The sequence below is a fragment of the Leptodactylus fuscus genome, chromosome 4 (genome assembly GCF_031893055.1).
Source record: "Leptodactylus fuscus isolate aLepFus1 chromosome 4, aLepFus1.hap2, whole genome shotgun sequence".
NCBI classification, from domain to species: domain Eukaryota; kingdom Metazoa; phylum Chordata; class Amphibia; order Anura; family Leptodactylidae; genus Leptodactylus; species Leptodactylus fuscus.
Genome location: NC_134268.1, coordinates 25701454 through 25718278, shown reverse-complemented (window position 1 = coordinate 25718278; position 16825 = coordinate 25701454). Strand labels below are relative to the sequence as shown.

At 41.7% G+C, this 16825-nt stretch overlaps 1 protein-coding gene across 1 annotated transcript in view; it reads right to left on the bottom strand.

The window, feature by feature from the left end:
- Positions 1-16825, bottom strand: part of CSMD3 (CUB and Sushi multiple domains 3) — a 1052627-nt gene that overhangs the window by 68042 nt on the left and 967760 nt on the right. The window contains exons 59-61 of the mRNA XM_075270295.1: positions 8544-8720; positions 7668-7847; positions 6490-6663 (exon numbers count right to left, since the gene is read on the bottom strand). Coding sequence (XP_075126396.1) covers positions 6490-6663; positions 7668-7847; positions 8544-8720 — 531 coding nt within the window. The remainder of the gene's footprint in view (positions 1-6489; positions 6664-7667; positions 7848-8543; positions 8721-16825) is intronic.

Sequence of the window (16825 nt, the reverse complement as noted above, 5' to 3'; positions counted from 1 at the left end):
GAGTTCTATAGGAAAAGACGGCCGTAATTTACTGCCGTCATTTACGGCCGTCATTACAATGACGGCCGTAAATGACGGCCGTAAATGACGGCTGTCTTTTCCTATAGAACTCTATGTAAACGTTTTATGACGGCCGTAAAAGACACACAAATTACACACAAATGACGCCTGGCGTTACTCTGTGTGAATGCAGCCTATAATTGTCTTATATTGGCGCTTCCAATGATCTAAAACATTAACAACTCTCTCCGTACTACCAACGTTGGATTAAAGTAGTGTTTGTGTGTTGAAATGTTTTCTAATGTTCGGAAACTGCCAAGTATGCGTAAAACAGACGTACTCTGAAATGTCACAATGAGAGATTGCTAATTAGATTGATCGTGGTTGTCACTCATTTGTCTCCATCTATAAAACCACTCCAGTTCTCAAAATAGTCTGTCAGACATGTAATAATTAAGTCTGTGTAATTCGCTAACAAACCACCAAACAACATGATTACGTCGCAGAGCGTCTAAGGACAAGAAACTGAGTTATTTATATATTCCACTTGTACAGAACCAACATATTCCGAAGCACGTTACAGACATCAATTTTTTTTTTTTAATTTCTCTAAGACCCAGTTTATATCTGTGTTCGGGTTTTCGGGAGTCCACTTGGGAAAGCCTAAGGAAACCTGAGGACCCCATAGACCAGTGATGGCGAACCTATGGCACGGGTGCCAGAGGTGGTTCTCAGAGGCCTCTCTGTGGGCACCCATCTTTGGCAGAGATCATACTGTGTGGGGGCCACTGTGGAGCAAAATGTACTGTGTGGGGGCCACTGTGGAGCAGATTGTACTGTGTGGGGGCCACTGTGCAGCAGATTGTACTGTGTGGGGGCCACTGTGGAGCAGATTGTACTGTGTGGGGGCCACTGTGGAGAAGATTGTACTGTGTGGGGGCCACTGTGGAGCAAAATGTACTGTGTGGGGGCCACTGTGGAGCAGATTGTACTGTGTGGGGGCCACTGTGGAGAAGATTGTACTGTGTGGGGGCCACTGTGCAGCAGATTGTACTGATTGGGGGCTACTGTGGAGCAGATTGTACTGTGTGGGGGCCACTGTGGAGCAGATTGTACTGTGTGGGGGCCACTGTGGAGCAGATTGTACTGTGTGGGGGCCACTGTGGAGCAGATTGTACTGTGTGGGGGCCACTGTGGAGCAGATTGTACTGTGTGGGGGCCACTGTGGAGCAGATTGTACTGTGTGGGGGCCACTGTGCAGCAGATTGTACTGATTGGGGGCTACTGTGGAGCAGATTGTACTGTGTGGGGGCCACTGTGGAGCAGATTGTACTGTGTGGGGGCCACTGTGGAGCAGATTGTACTGTGTGGGGGCCACTGTGGAGCAGATTGTACTGTGTGGGGGCCACTGTGGAGCAGATTGTACTGATTGGGGGCCACTGTGCAGCAGATTGTACTGTATGGGGCCACTGTGGAGCAGATTGTACTGTGTGGGGCCACTGTATAGCAGATTGTACAGTGTGGAGGCCACTGTGGAGCAGATTGTACTGTGTGGGGGCCACTGTGGAGCAGATTGTACTGTGTGGGGGCCACTGTGGAGCAGATTGTACTGTGTGGGGGCCACTGTATAGCAGATTGTACTGTGTGGGGGCCACTGTGGAGCAGATTGTACTGTATGGGGGCCACTGTGCAGCAGATTGTACTGTATGGGGGCCACTGTGGAGCAGATTGTACTGTGTGGGGCCACTGTATAGCAGATTGTACAGTGTGGAGGCCACTGTGGAGCAGATTGTACTGTGTGGGGGTCACTGTAGGGCATATTGTACGGAGTGGGGGCCCTTCACTAAATTGACAACGTGGTGTTACGGAAACTGTTCTCTGCCACTGCCTGGTTCTCTGACAAGGTGAATGGTAACAAGTTGTCAATTCTTCCATAACTTTCTAGGAGCAATAATAAAAGAACCGTACAACAAAGAATTCTGTTTCATAATTTTTACTTCATGGGGAATACAAGTATTTGCTAAAACAGGTCATCTTAAAAAAATAAAAAAAATAAAAATTAGAAAATAAAAGTTTTTCTACTCTTGTGTATAGGGCTCCTGGAGAGAAAATAAACAATAAAAAAAAAACCTTGTAACTTTGGAAGCTCAGTATTCTAATCATTACTCTATAGCTAGAAGAAAGGAAGGAAGATGAAGAGAGAGGGTAACACGTGACTGCATACAGGTTTATTTGCAGTCTGTAGCCAGCAAACACAACGGCTTTCATAGATAGATACTTTTTAATTATATTATTATTTTTTTTTAAAGGGGCTCTATCAGCAAAATTTTACTGTATGAGCCCCACATATGCTTGCACCGCTAATCTTATTTTAAACCCCGCTCGCGTTTTAAAAAAAAACTATAAAAACATATATGTACATCATACCTTTGCATGCACAGGGGGCGGTCGTGCACGATCTGACATCATCTTCGGTCCCGCCTTCCTCTTCTTTCTTCTTCCAGCGACGTCCTCCTGTCCTGGCTCTTCTCCGCCTTCATCTTCTGTTCTTCCGGAGTGAAGACGTTTCGCGAGCGTACTGCACATGCTCGCGTAGTTCTAAGGGATACTTAGAACTACAACAAAAATGGCGCCGGCGCGTGCCCAGTAGTGCTCCGGAGGGAGCGCTACTGCGCATGCGCGAGATTTGAATGCAACCCGCCGGAAGAACAGAAGATGAAGGCAGAGAAGAGCCAGGACAGGAGGACGTCACTGGAAGAAGAAAGAAGAGGAAGGCGGGACCGAAGATGACGTCAGATCGTGCACGACCGCCCCCTGTGCATGCAAAGGTATGATTTACATATATTTTTTATAGTTTTATTTGAAAACGGGAGCGGGGTTTAAAATAAGATTAGCGGTGCCTGAATAGCCTTTTTAAAGGCTATTCACGCATATGTGGGGTCATACAGGAAAATTTTGCTGATAGAGTCCCTTTAAGTATCGGGCATCATTTTTTTTTCATACAAATAAACTGATCAGAAAGAATAGAGCTGACCATGGAAAGAAGGAGCCCAGGTTCTGAAAAAATGCTAACCTATTATCTGACCCCGAAATACTTTATAATTTTGGTATTATTCCCAATGACAATTTTTCTAAATATGATACTGCAGAAAAGACTAGGAAAAGAAAAACATTGCTTGAAAAAATTCTAAAAAAATCAAATCAGTAAATACATCACCAGAATATTCAGTTTTTATTTTCTGATGTTTTATTTAAATTTTTCAGCTGAGCTTCACTTACTAAAAAAAAAAAAAAATAAGCTGGATGTTAGAGAATTTAATTTGGGGTTGGTCGCGTAAATTAGCTACTAAATAGAAGGGAACAGTTTGGAATCAGATCAATAGTCATACTACTAAAGCTGCATAAAAATTCCCCGAAAAAGCAAGAGGTGAAGAGGCTCCTTTTTGGACTAATGATATGTGACTGGAAGAGACAATACAGACGCCTCGCATTCCACAACTGCTGCTTTCTATGGAAACCTTAATGGTGTGCGTAATTAGAATATTCCCTAGCAACGGCTCGGAGACGGCTAACTCGCTACATTAAAATATTGTGCACTTTCATAGATTAAGAACCAAAAAAGTGAATGTAACCGAGTCAGGCGTCAATGAGACCCTCAAAGGACATGGAGTAAAATAAAAAAAAAAAAAAAAAAAGTGTCGTTATGAAAAAATGGAATATCGTAGAGATAGAAATGTATTTTATATTTATTAAGTCATTCATAATTGTTCTGATCAGTCTTTATAGTCACCAAATATTATTTAAATAGTGATTAAAATCTAAATAAAAAATACATTAAAAAATCCTCTTTCACCATATTAACCATATAAGAACTTGTCTCATTACAATGATGATTTTGGATGTTTTTGTTGTATACAGAAATGGCTTCTTATGAACCTTGTCAAAGTCCAAGTCTCTGCAATTATCTGTTTGTTCCGAATGGCTCCTGCAGATATCCACGTGTATGCTAAAGAAATAATCCCATACATACAGTATGCGTGGATTACACTTTCCCTCCCGCCATCCTAAAAATACTACTGGCCATCCCCTCAATTTTATGGAAGCGGTTTTCCAATGTCAGTTATTCCCTATCCATGGGATAAGGAATAACGTGTAGTTCAGAAGGGGTGCAACCACTCAGAACCCCACCGATAAGGAGAATGGTGGTCCTTGTCCTCTATTCTGAATGGATCAGCGGTTGAGCGTTGGTCGCACCGCTCCATTCATTTCAAAGAGAATGTTTAGGATAGCCGGAATACAGTGCTCGGCTATCTCTGGTGCTCTCATTGAATTGAATAGACCAGTAAGTGTGTGCCTGACTACCATGTGTCCACCATTCAATTCAGAACATTCCCCCATTCTCGTGACCAGTGAATGTCTGAGCATTCAGACCCACACAATCTGCAATGTCTTAGGGTGCATTCACACTGAGTAAACGCTAGCTTATTCTGAACGTAAAACACGTTCAGAATAAGCGGCGTCTAAAGCAGCTCCATTCATTTCTATGGGAGCGGGGATACGAGCGCTCCCCATAGAAATGAATGGGCTGCTTCTTTCACTCCGTGCAGTCCCATTGAAGTGAATGGGGAGTGCCGGCGTATACGGCAAGCTCTGCTCATGCCGGAGCGTACACGCCGGCACTCCCCATTCACTTCAATGGGACTGCACGGAGTGAAAGAAGCAGCCCATTCATTTCTATGGGGAGCGCTCGTATCCCCGCTCCCATAGAAATGAATGGAGCTGCTTTAGACGCCGCTTATTCTGAACGTGTTTTACGTTCAGAATAAGCTAGCGTTTACTCAGTGTGAATTCACCCTTAGTCTGTAGATCGGAGGTAACTTAATTCAGACTAAGGCATTACTTGGTGTCCAACAGCAAAAAAGTGTTGGGGGAAAAAACCACGGCCGCAACGCATCACAGTTTTTCCCTGCAGCACTTTGCCCAGAAAGTTTGCAGAGGTTTCCTATGCGGACCATCTGCTTCAATTATACCTATAGCGAATCCACCGGCATTTCCGTAGGTATAATTGACATGTTGCAATTTCCAAAACTCCAATGCTTTTGGAAATCACAGCATGTCTGCTGTGCAGATTTTTTTCGCAACATCGGGATGGGATTCGCTAGTGACTGTAAACGCCGTGGCCTCAAAAATTTTCTTAAAAATAATGAAGCTCAATGTGAAATGTTACAATATCTGTTGTATATGTGTAACATCTTTGCTCTTCTGGGCTTTATCGTCATCATTCGAGGAGAAGTGTCCGGCTGTGACTTCTTCTTTTGGGTTCGTTTTGCATTGTCTGAACACTGTCCTATTCCTTCACCTTGGTAATTGATTTTTTCACCACACCCATCTCCTTCACCTTCATTTCCCTTTTTCCACTAATAGTTAATTTTAGTCTTGCCCTGTGATTGACAGCTGGCCTTCCTATCAAGTCCAGGGCGAGTTCTTCCTCCTTATTTATTCTTGGCTCACATTCACATAGGTGCTTGCTATTGCTTTGTGCGTGCTGGCTTTTCTCTCGCTGTTTATTCTTGTATTCTGATTCTTGACCTCTGGCTTTCCCTATTGACTATTCTTTTGGTTATCAATTTTGACACTGCATCGCTTGACTGTTACTGACCCCTGGCTAGCTGACCTCCCTTGTTGTTGTTTGTGTTATCCGCATTTTGTGTCTAATGTATATAGGAAGGGCCTGTCGTCCAATTGTCGCCTATTACATAGGATAGGATCGGCAAGCAGGAATGGACAGTGGGGGGTTTCAGACCAGGGCTCACTGTCTCTTGTGCCCCTTCCTCCAGGGTTCATCTACAGCACTGGGGAACTGCTGTCTGGCACTTCCCTAACAATATGTTACATTGTGTAATTGTTTGGGTTAACGTCTTATCAATCCAAGAAACAATTAAATATATTTTGGAAAACAATACACCCAGCTGTCTGGTTAGCCATGAATTATTTCTATTTGCTTGCTGTGGATGAAAGAATTTTCTCGGACCAGCAGCACAGCTAACCTTTACTCTGCCTCGGGCAAAGATTCAATTTCACGTTCCCCAGTCAAAAACTTTACAAGCTTGTAGTTGGGAAAGTTTCTAGTTGGAGCTATCCCGTGGCACCTGAATCACTACAAGACTCCCCTCGCCCAGATAACCCCAGGCTTTGAGTCAGTGTCAGAGTCATGATGGAATATTTTTGACAAAATTGAATACAAGTTAAAAGTTTTGAGTTCTTTTCATATGGGCGGCTCTTTTTGTTGCTATTACTTTACTGTATTTGGCACAGTTGTCATTTTAAGCTCCTTCAATGTACTAAAAACATTGTCTAAAAATAGATGTTATTTTCCTGCAGTCTTGCAGTACGCGCTAGACCTGAAATGCTCTGTATTTTGAAGTGAAGATCACATAGCATAATGCGGAGAAATATAGAAAGAAAAAAAGAACTCGGGATATTACTCACGTAAACACTGCGGAACTTCTCCGCTCCAGGTGCCATTGCCAACACAGGTCAGCACCGCAGGGAAGGACAGTTCATAACCGGGAAAGCAGGCATAGCTAATACTGAAACCCCAATCAAAATTTGTTCCCTCAAGCCTACCATTCGAAACCTGTGGCGGGTATGGGCAAGTCACAGCTGCAAAACGACAAAAACAATATAGGTCACCATTTCTTTTTGTAACCATTTCAATCAAACCTATCCACATATTGATACTTTCGCGACTACAATAATACTAATAAATCTTCTCTATATCAAATAATCACAAACTTCTCTACAAAACACTTCAGAAAATTTTACAGTACAAATTTCAGGATTTGGCTTTACATATCTGATATGAACCAATTATCCATGGCCAGAAAATGGAGACCAACATTGGGGGAATTTTAGTATAGTGGCTGTACCTCTAGACTAAGATAGGTCCCATTGACTTCATCTAGCCTACTATGGGCACATGGGCTGCTTTATAGCTTAAAATAGGTGCATTTAGCTTTAGACAATTTTTTAGATAAGTTTGACATGGCCTTTTTCACCATTTCACCATCTCGCCCACCTCCAGTTCTTTGCATCCTTCAATAGGTTCTGCTTCACTTATTCTGGCTCCCTTGGAATTTCTTTCTTTAGATCCCACCATTCCTGAGCAATAGGTGCTGTTAGTTTCTGCACCCAATTAGGCTCTCCACTCTCAGGTGGCGATCCTGGGACAACCTGGGATTGCCTACGTTACAGTAGAGAACCTAACTACCATAGTGGGTACATATATTACCGGTATCAATTGCTCCGGAACAGTGTGGGCTAGAGAAAGAAATCTAACTGCACCAGGATCAGTGCAGCAGCGCTGATTAAAGGATGCAAAAAATTGGAAATGGTGGTAGTGAAAATTCTCCTTTATCTGGCAACAATTTGCAGCTCAATTGTGTCAAAATGATGGCGTAAATTTCTGGCTTCAAGCATGCCATTAAATAGATGGTATAAACGTTCACTAGACAGTCTAAAAAGGTATCAAATTTATCATCCACAAGTCACTTTGAAATCTGGAAAATTTTCAGACTAACACTTTTTACACTTACGGATTTTGCACTGTCTAAAAATGAGTAAATTTAGGCCAGAGATGAAAAAGTACCAAACAATTCAAGTCTTACCTTTGCAAGCTGGGACAACTCCACTCCAGGTCCCATTACTTGTACACGTACGTATGACCGAGCTCTTGGGATCCATCGTGTATCCAGGCTGACAAATATACGTAACATTCTGTCCAACAATATAATCTTCTCCGTATCTGATACCATTGGCTGGGACACCTGGATCTCCACAACTGATGACTGTAAGAGATTGCACAGCATTAAAATCAATTAATTAATTATTATGTCGTTACATTGAGTCTTCAGTAAAGTGAACTGGTAAACCACTAGGGAGCACCATTCATGCTAAAGGATTATGATCCATATTTGGATTTTTCAAGTGTATTGTTTGACTATGGATAATTCTTCAATATTGTTGTTTAAAGGATTTTTCCAGGATATGATAAACACGTCTGATTTTTTTTTTTTTTTTAAACAGCGCCACATTTGCCTACAGGTCATGTGTGGTACTACACCTCATTTCCATTGTAATGAATAGGGTAGAATTGCAATTTCACAGAAAATTGGTAAAGAGGAATAAGGGTGCATGCACACTACGTAACGCCGGGCGTGTATGAGAGCCGTACACGCCGGCATTACGGCAGACTGCCGAACACTTCCCATTCACTTCAATGGGAGCGCTCGTAAACGCCGCTGTTACGAGCGCTCCCATTGAAGTGAATGGGAAGTGTTCGGCAGCCCTGCTGTAACGCCGGCGTGTACGGCTCTCATACACGCCCGGCGTTACGTAGTGTGCATGCACCCTAACATTGTTTTTGAATAAAAAAACATGTTTTTTTAATTCTGTAAAATATAAATGAAAAGTTGGCCAGGAAAGGTGTTATATCGACTGAAGTCCCCAAAATATGCCAAAAGTAAGTATATCAATATACTTACTTGTGCAGTTGGGCAGCGCCCCTGACCATGTACCATTAGCTGTGCATTGCCTGATGTTAGATCCAGAAAGTATATAGCCATCCACACATGAATAAATGACCGAACTGGAAAAAGTTGTTCCATCTACTCGAAACACTCTTCCGTTTGCCGTTGTTCCGGGATTCCCACATTGAACAGCTGTAATAAAAGAAATTTAAAAAGCATAAAAAGTACATGCATTATATAAACATACAAAAAACATAAAGAATAGAGATGAGCGAGTAGATATTCGATCAAATACTACGGTATTCCAAATACTCGTACTCGGTCGAATACCACACGTAGAAAATCGATTCCCCTCCCACCTTCCCTGGCATTTTTTTTTACACCAATAACTATGCAGGGGAGGTGGGACAGGAACTAGGACAATGTAGGCATTGAAAAAAAAAACGTATACAGTGTATATTTATAGTGTGAATTTTTGCTGCGTTTACCACGTGGTATTCGACCAAGTATGAGTGTTTCGAATATCGAAGTATTCTATAGAATACCTACTCGATCGAATACTACTCGCTCATCTCTAAGGCCGGGTTCACACAATGTCTTTTGGCTCGTAATCTGGCACGTAGACGCCGCGGGAGCTTTTGCGGGCCGTATACGCTCCCATTGATTTAAATGGGAGCCAGGACCGTATACGCGGCGCTATTTTGCAGCCGTGATTTTGCGGCGGCCGCAAAATAGCGCCGCGTATACGCAAAAAGCAAAAGCTCCCGTGGCGTCTACGTGCCAAATTACGAGCCAAAAGACATCGTGTGAACCCAGCCTTATAAAGAATATATAGATTACGTCATATCTGGGCCGTTTTTGCCCACACATTTACATTTATAGTCACAAATTCATGCACTTTTTTTGCTTTTTTTTGCTTTTTTTTTTTATATCCTGCAAAATGTGAAAAATGAGAAGGAAATATGTCTATTATTCCTGTTTTTTTTTCTTATTTTTTTAATATTTTTCTCTCCCCATCATGGTAACTTAGAGACTAGAACTGGTGAACAGAAAAATTCAAAAACATATTAAAATGACAAAATAAAAAAAAGCATGAAAAACGGTTATTCCCCATCTTCCATTTCTCGAAAGCTTCTATTTAATTACCATGCGCATATTTATCACCTTACGATTTTATCATACGGTTGCTGAGAGTAGGCCTACGTTTACACTGTGCAGTATGTTGTGACAAGGTTGTCCAGGATTTTTTATTTTTTTTGCAGATGCCGCCCCAGTCTCTTCCAGCCATTTCTATTACTAGCCCGAGATACCGAGCTGTCTCTCCCGTTATTGACAACCTAGCAGCGCTATGTGAGAATAAGCATACATAATGCATTTAACTCTTTTTGTGAATATTTTCCAAGCTCAATTACACAGAGAAAGGATGGGACAGCATTTGGCTGCAGAATGGATGAGGAGCGTGAAGATGGAAGCGTTTCAGATTTCTTAATGACACCTCCGCTCGCTCGATCTGAACACTTTCCGGAAACTTAATGATCCAAAACTAAATTGTTAAAATACATTATTTGAATAATAATGGAAGAAAAATATTTAAAGGAAGTCGAAGCTTTTAAGTGCCAGGTAATGGCATGAATGGAAGATAATTGGAAAGATACAATGTTTAATATGTTGACTAGAATCGAAGAAATATTAATTGTTCGATCTATGGAATTGGAGAACAAACCTGGGGAATAGAGATGGGCTAATGGGTTTGTAACCAACCGGATCCGATCAGAATATTCCAAACTGTTCAGTTTTTAACGAAGCCAAATAATTTGGAATTCGTATCATATGAACTAAAGTGCCCAAAGCCGGTAATTTATGGTATTCTGGGATCTCAACATCATCCAGTCTGTCTGGAATGACATGAAGATACAGGATTGGAACAAGTCTACCTCCACAGAAGAAATGTGCTTGGTTTTCCAAAATGGCGGCGGGAACAACCAAAAACTGTCTACAAAAGTACTGAGAAGACATGATTGTAGGCAAAGGGCAGTATTACAGATACTATATGGAGCTACTGTGTGAATCTGATGTCTTGACAGGTTGGTTTCCCCTGATATATCTAAATAAAGGTCATATTTATCTATCTCCCATTCTCATTATCTTAAGGGCAGACAAGACTTCTACTGCTGGAGTTCATATGAGAACATATTCCTCCAACAAGCCACTCATCCCTCGTTCATTGTTGAAGAATTCGGGATTAATAAGCTACAGGTTTCTGCAATTTACCAACCTAATAATAGTAATAGGTTCATTTTTCACTGCACTTGACCAAGTCACTACAATTATTTCGAAAGAATAGAAGATATTGTAGACAGGGATCAGGTGACTTATTCTATGATGAAGTTCAAGTCTCAGCTTGTATTTTCTAGAAGGACTCCTCTAACACAAGAATTTCCCATTGCATTTGCTCATTAGCTGTAGTAGGGGAAGCAAAGGTCTTCCAAGGGCAAAAACACATAGAAAGGGGTAAAGGATTAAAGGTGACATTGGAGGCTTGCCTTGAGCAAATGTGTAATTTTGTAAATAACATGCCGTCACAAGCTTCCAATAAAGAGAACTACTATTCATACACGGAATGGATGGAAACTGGAAATGAGGGGACTGAACGCAAAAAAACAGATTTACGAATATTTAGATATTATAAACTTAAGCAGGCAATCTGAAAATACACCAGATTTATCACAGTGGATCGCATTGAATGATAAGTCAAGTGCACCCAAGTTTATATAACCGTCTGGTTGACTTTGAACTAGAATTTTACAACACAATTTTGGCATATATTGGTGCATGTAAGTCACGGTTTTGGAAATTGCAGCAAGTTGGTTATAACTACGGATTTGCCGGCGGTTTCCCTATAGGTATATCTGAAGCATAAAGTCCGCAGAGGAAAGCTCTGAGAACTTTCTGTCAAAAGTGCTAAAAGAAGAACTGCAATGTATTCCCACCACAGTTCTTTCCATAACACTTTTTTTTTTTTTTTTTTTTTTTTTACTGCAGGACACTATGTGGGCCTTAGCCTTAAAGATTTTCTTTTTATGATCTAGGAATTTTTTGTCAGTCATGATTTCTTTATTGTGGACAGGTTATCAGGAGGACACTACATGTACGAGAAGATAACCCGACCACAATAAGGACATCATGGCTGGTTATCAGGAGGACACTACATGTACAAGAAGATAACCCAACCACAATAAGGACAACATGGCTGGTTATCAGGAGGACACTACATGTATGAGAAGATAACCCGACCACAATAAGGACACCATGGCTGGTTATCAGGAGGACGCTACATGTATGAGAAGATAACGTGACCACAATAAGGACATCATGGCTGGTTATCAGGAGGACACTACATGTATGAGAAGATAACCCAACCACAATAAGGGCATTGTGGTTGGTTATCAGGAGGACAATACATGTATGAGAAGATAACCCGACCACAATAAGGACACCATGGCTGGTTATCAGGAGGACGCTACATGTATGAGAAGATAACCTGACCACAATAAGGACATCATGGCTGGTTATCAGGAGGACACTACATGTATGAGAAGATAACGTGACCACAATAAGGACATCATGGCTGGTTATCAGGAGGACACTACATGTCGGAGAAGATAACCCAACCACAATAAGGACAACATGGCTGGTTATCAGGAGGACACTACATGTATGAGAAGATGGCCCAACCACAATAAGGACATCATGGCGAGTTATCAGGAGGACACTACATTAATGAGAAGATAACCTGGCCACAATAAGGACAACATGGCTGGTTATCAGGAGGACACTACATGTACGAGAAGATAACCTAACCACAATAAGGACATCATGGCTGGTTATCAGGAGGACACTACATGTATGAGAAGATAACCCAACCACAATAAGGACATCATGGCTGGTTATCAGGAGGACACTACATTAATGAGAAGATAACCCGACCACAATAAGGACATCATGGCTGGTTATCAGGAAGACACTATATGAATGAAAAGATAACCCAACCACCATAAGTATATCATGGCTGGTTATCAGGAGGGACACTACATGAATGAGAAGATAACCTTACCACAATAAGGACATCATGGCTGGTCATCAAGACGGAGACTACATGTATGAGAAGATAACAAGGCCACAACAAAAATTCATGGTTGGATTTCTGATGTGCCAGACATAGAAAAGTCCTGCATTGATGATCATAACTATTGGCAACCAAGTAACCAAAAGATGTCACCAAAAACATAAATAGAAAAAATCTTTAAAACTGCAAAATTTTTCTATATGTATTTTTGCAATTTTGTTTTTGAATTGTCTGCAAACTGAAATATGGTTATGTCCATGGGAAAACCCTTTGAAGGACAACGGCTCGAATTTCCCATTGCAACGATTTTGATAAATATCCATTACTGTCTCTTTTCCAGAGGATCCTGCAGAAAAGTAATAGGTAAACGTCCATAACATAGATGTTTACCGTGAGAACGCCTGTAATAAATGACATCCCCTGTATATTTTGCTATCATAATGGAGGTTTAAACATACAATTACTGTATACAGTGAGATGAATGGTACGCCCATTGTATGAGTTATGATTCACTAGTCATTTTACACCTCAATAAATCTGAGCACCTTGTCACCATGGCTATGAATGTGAATTTAAAGGACAATTATTGTTGAGGTCACATTGTAGCTTATGTATGTGCATTACAGTAGAAAACCCATAAGGAACATAATCTGAGCTGAACTCTGATATACAATATACTACAGTTGAATTTTTGATCAAAGTAAAAAAGTTAAATTGAATTTTGCAAGTTAATAAATAGGGAGACAAATATACAAGAAGGGTTATTGATCGATTTCAAATCATCTTTTCCATCCCATAAGTCTAGTTTTCTATATATGATGATTGTTTAGTCTCTCTCATATATTCTTCAATGTCTACCATACATGGACTTGGACCCACCTATTTACCTATCGTAGTAGACATGATACAAGATGAAATATGTTGGTATTCCAGTACAAATCACAGAGACTACAACAAAGTCCGTATGAGTGCAATATTAAGTAAGCGGGATCCATTGTGATGGAAACAACACAATATTGTGGCTTGTGTTGTGAATGCTAGCGACAATGACAGCCTAATAGAAGTACTTAAAGCTGTTGTGCCAGACCCATGGGTAATGGATACCAATGAGCTTCCCACAGGATAAGTCATCAGTATCAATTTGGTGAAGGTCAAACACGTGGACTCAGCATCCATCAGCTGATTCAGTTCCCTAAAGTCATATAAAAGGTATACAGCTGGAAGACACTCTGCTCATATTGAAGAGAATACAGAGCTGCAGTTCCCAGGTGCTTCCAAATTAGTGTATACCTCTGGTTCCCTGGTGGATCCGGTATAGTGTATACCACTGGTTCCCAGGTGGCTCCAGTATAGTGTATAGCTCCAGTATAGTGTATACCACTGGTTCCCAGGTGGCTCTGGTATAGTGTATACCACTGGTTCCCAGGTGCCTCTGGTATAGTGTATACCACTGGTTCCCAGGTGGCTCCGGTATAGTGTATAGCTCTGGTTCCCAGGTGCCTCTGGTATTTTGTATACCTCTGGTTTCCAGGTGGCTCCGGTATAGTGTATACCTCTGGTTCCAAGGTGGTTCCAGTATAGTGTATACCTCTGGTTCCAGGGTGGCTCCGGTATAGTGTATACTTCTGGTTCCCAGGTGGCTCCAGTATGGTGTATAGCTCCGGTATAGTGTATAGCTCTTGTTCCTAGGTGGCTCCAGTATAGTGTATACCTCTGGTTCCCAGGTGGCTCCGGTATAGTGTATATCTCTGGTTCCCAGGTGGCTCCAGTATAGTGTATAGCTCCAGTATAATGTATACTACTGGTTCCCAGGTGGCTCTGGTATAGTGTATACCACTGGTTCTCAGGTGGCTCCGGTATAGTGTACACCTCTGGTTCCCAGGTGGCTCTGGTATAGTGTATACCACTGGTTCTCAGGTGGCTCTGGTATAGTGTATACCACTGGTTCTCAGGTGGCTCCGGTATAGTGTATACCACTGGTTCTCAGGTGGCTCCGGTATAGTGTATACCTCTGGTTCTCAGGTGGCTCCGGTATAGTGTATACTTCTGGTTCCCAGGTGGCTCATTCACTTCAATAGAAGCTGATCTGCATCTAGCCATACACCTTATAAATAGTTTGTGGCAGTCAAATGAGCTGATTAGCGTGGGACCCACTGGCTCCCACTGATCTGATATTGATATCCTATGGTGGTACTTATACCCTAAATATTTAGAGAATAGAAAAAGACTTATAAGCCTTGTCTAGCCCTGGAATAACATAGTATTAGAGTTCTTCTTGCTGTCAATATCTCTCAATCCATCCTGATTTATTGGGATCTATTGTACATGTCATGATGTTGGCATGAACCTAAAATGGGATCTCCTTCAAGTGTGAAATCTAGAAAGGATCCAAGTCCTGATCTATTTATTGCATTCCCTTGGAGAGGAAACAATGTGACCATTAGTTCATTACACACATTAGCCAGCCCTGCACATTCGAGCCAATACTTATTCCCATCCCCATATACTCTCTGCTCAGCCCAGCATGCATGTGTTCTCATTAAGGAGGGGGAAATAAGCCCTTGCTGGATACATCTGAAAGCAAAAGGATCAGGCATGTTGAAATCCAACTGCACCATCTACCGGTATTTCTTCCGCCAGGGAACGTTTGGATGGCTCGATACACATTGAATGGTCTGGCCAATACTAATCCAATGTGTATGGCTTTAAGATATTCCACTCTCTCATGCTTGTTTCTCCATACAATTGGATTTATACCAATCTAAGTCTTCACCTTCATGGTGCCGAAACATCTAGAGGTCTCTTCCCAAGTATGGCGTTGAGTAGGGAACGTTAGAGGTTATATAGGGGAAGTAGTATCGGGATATTATACAATCACATTCTATAGGTGTATTAGAATTCCTGAGACATGGATTCTGTCTAATCTCTTAATTCCTATTATATTTTTGTTTACAAAAACATTTCCTGTCTCGGCTGTGCGGTTTCGGCAGCGGCACCTACTGTGCAATGTGATTAAAGGCAGATTATAAATCAACACTGATGGATCTTTCTGCAAGCGCTGAAAAAAAATTAATTTGCTTTCAATTATGCTTTGAGGATTTGTGAACCATGAAACAATAAAATGGTCCAGATATGCTGTTTTATATGGAATGTTTTTTCGCTGTTGTGAATACAGATTTTACTGCAATAAATTTCGGGAGAATTTTTACATAAATTGATGGTGTCGAAGCTGCATATTAAGTCTTAGAGGGACAACCCAAACTGTATAAATACACCGTGAACTGCAGTATACTTAGTCTTACATTATACTTTATAGCATTCACAGAAATAACGCGTGAGAATATCCCGCCAAGCTTGTAAATCACTCTGACAACCCCCCTCAGGGGTGTAAACATATTAGAGGAAATAGAAAAAATTACCAATCCTCCATCTACTGATGGTTCAAGGGGTTGTCCAGAGGTGTAAAGTAATAAAAGGAGTCGCTCTCATCTTACCGCCATTATGGTTACAATGATTTCCTGTCCACCAGCGGTCCCTGCACTCTCTGCTTCAACCATACATGTTAAATGTATTATTTTGTCAGGACATCAGGACGTCATTGTTCCCTATGAGATCAATGAGGCCCAATCATAGTCCTCAGCAGTAACTTTTCAGACCCCGAGAATAATGATCGGAAGGCCAGGGGAGATGAGGGAGCATAAAAAAAAAAAACTGGTACTTACCTCTCCTGGCTCCGGAAGGCTTCAGGCCTACTTGTGTGTTGTCCCAGACATGACGTGGGTCAGGCCTGCATCATTATCTGTCATGACGCAGGTCTGGCTCACGTGACATCTGTACCAACATTTAAGATGGCCGAAATAAGCGGGGAGTGTGCTGGAGAGGTAAGTAACAGTGTTTTTTATGTTTGTATACTCCCCTGGGTGTCCGCTTATTATACTTTGGGGTCTGAAAAGAATTGTTCATTGGTGGTCCACAATAGGGCATAATACTGTGTGCAGGGGCCACTATGGGACATAATACTGCGTACAGGGGCTACTATGGGGCATAATACTGTGTGCAGGGTCCACTATGGGGCATAATACTGTGTGCAGGGGTCACGATGGGGGATAATACTGTGTGCAGGGGCCACTATGGGGGATAATACTGTGTGCAGGGGCCACTATGGGGGATA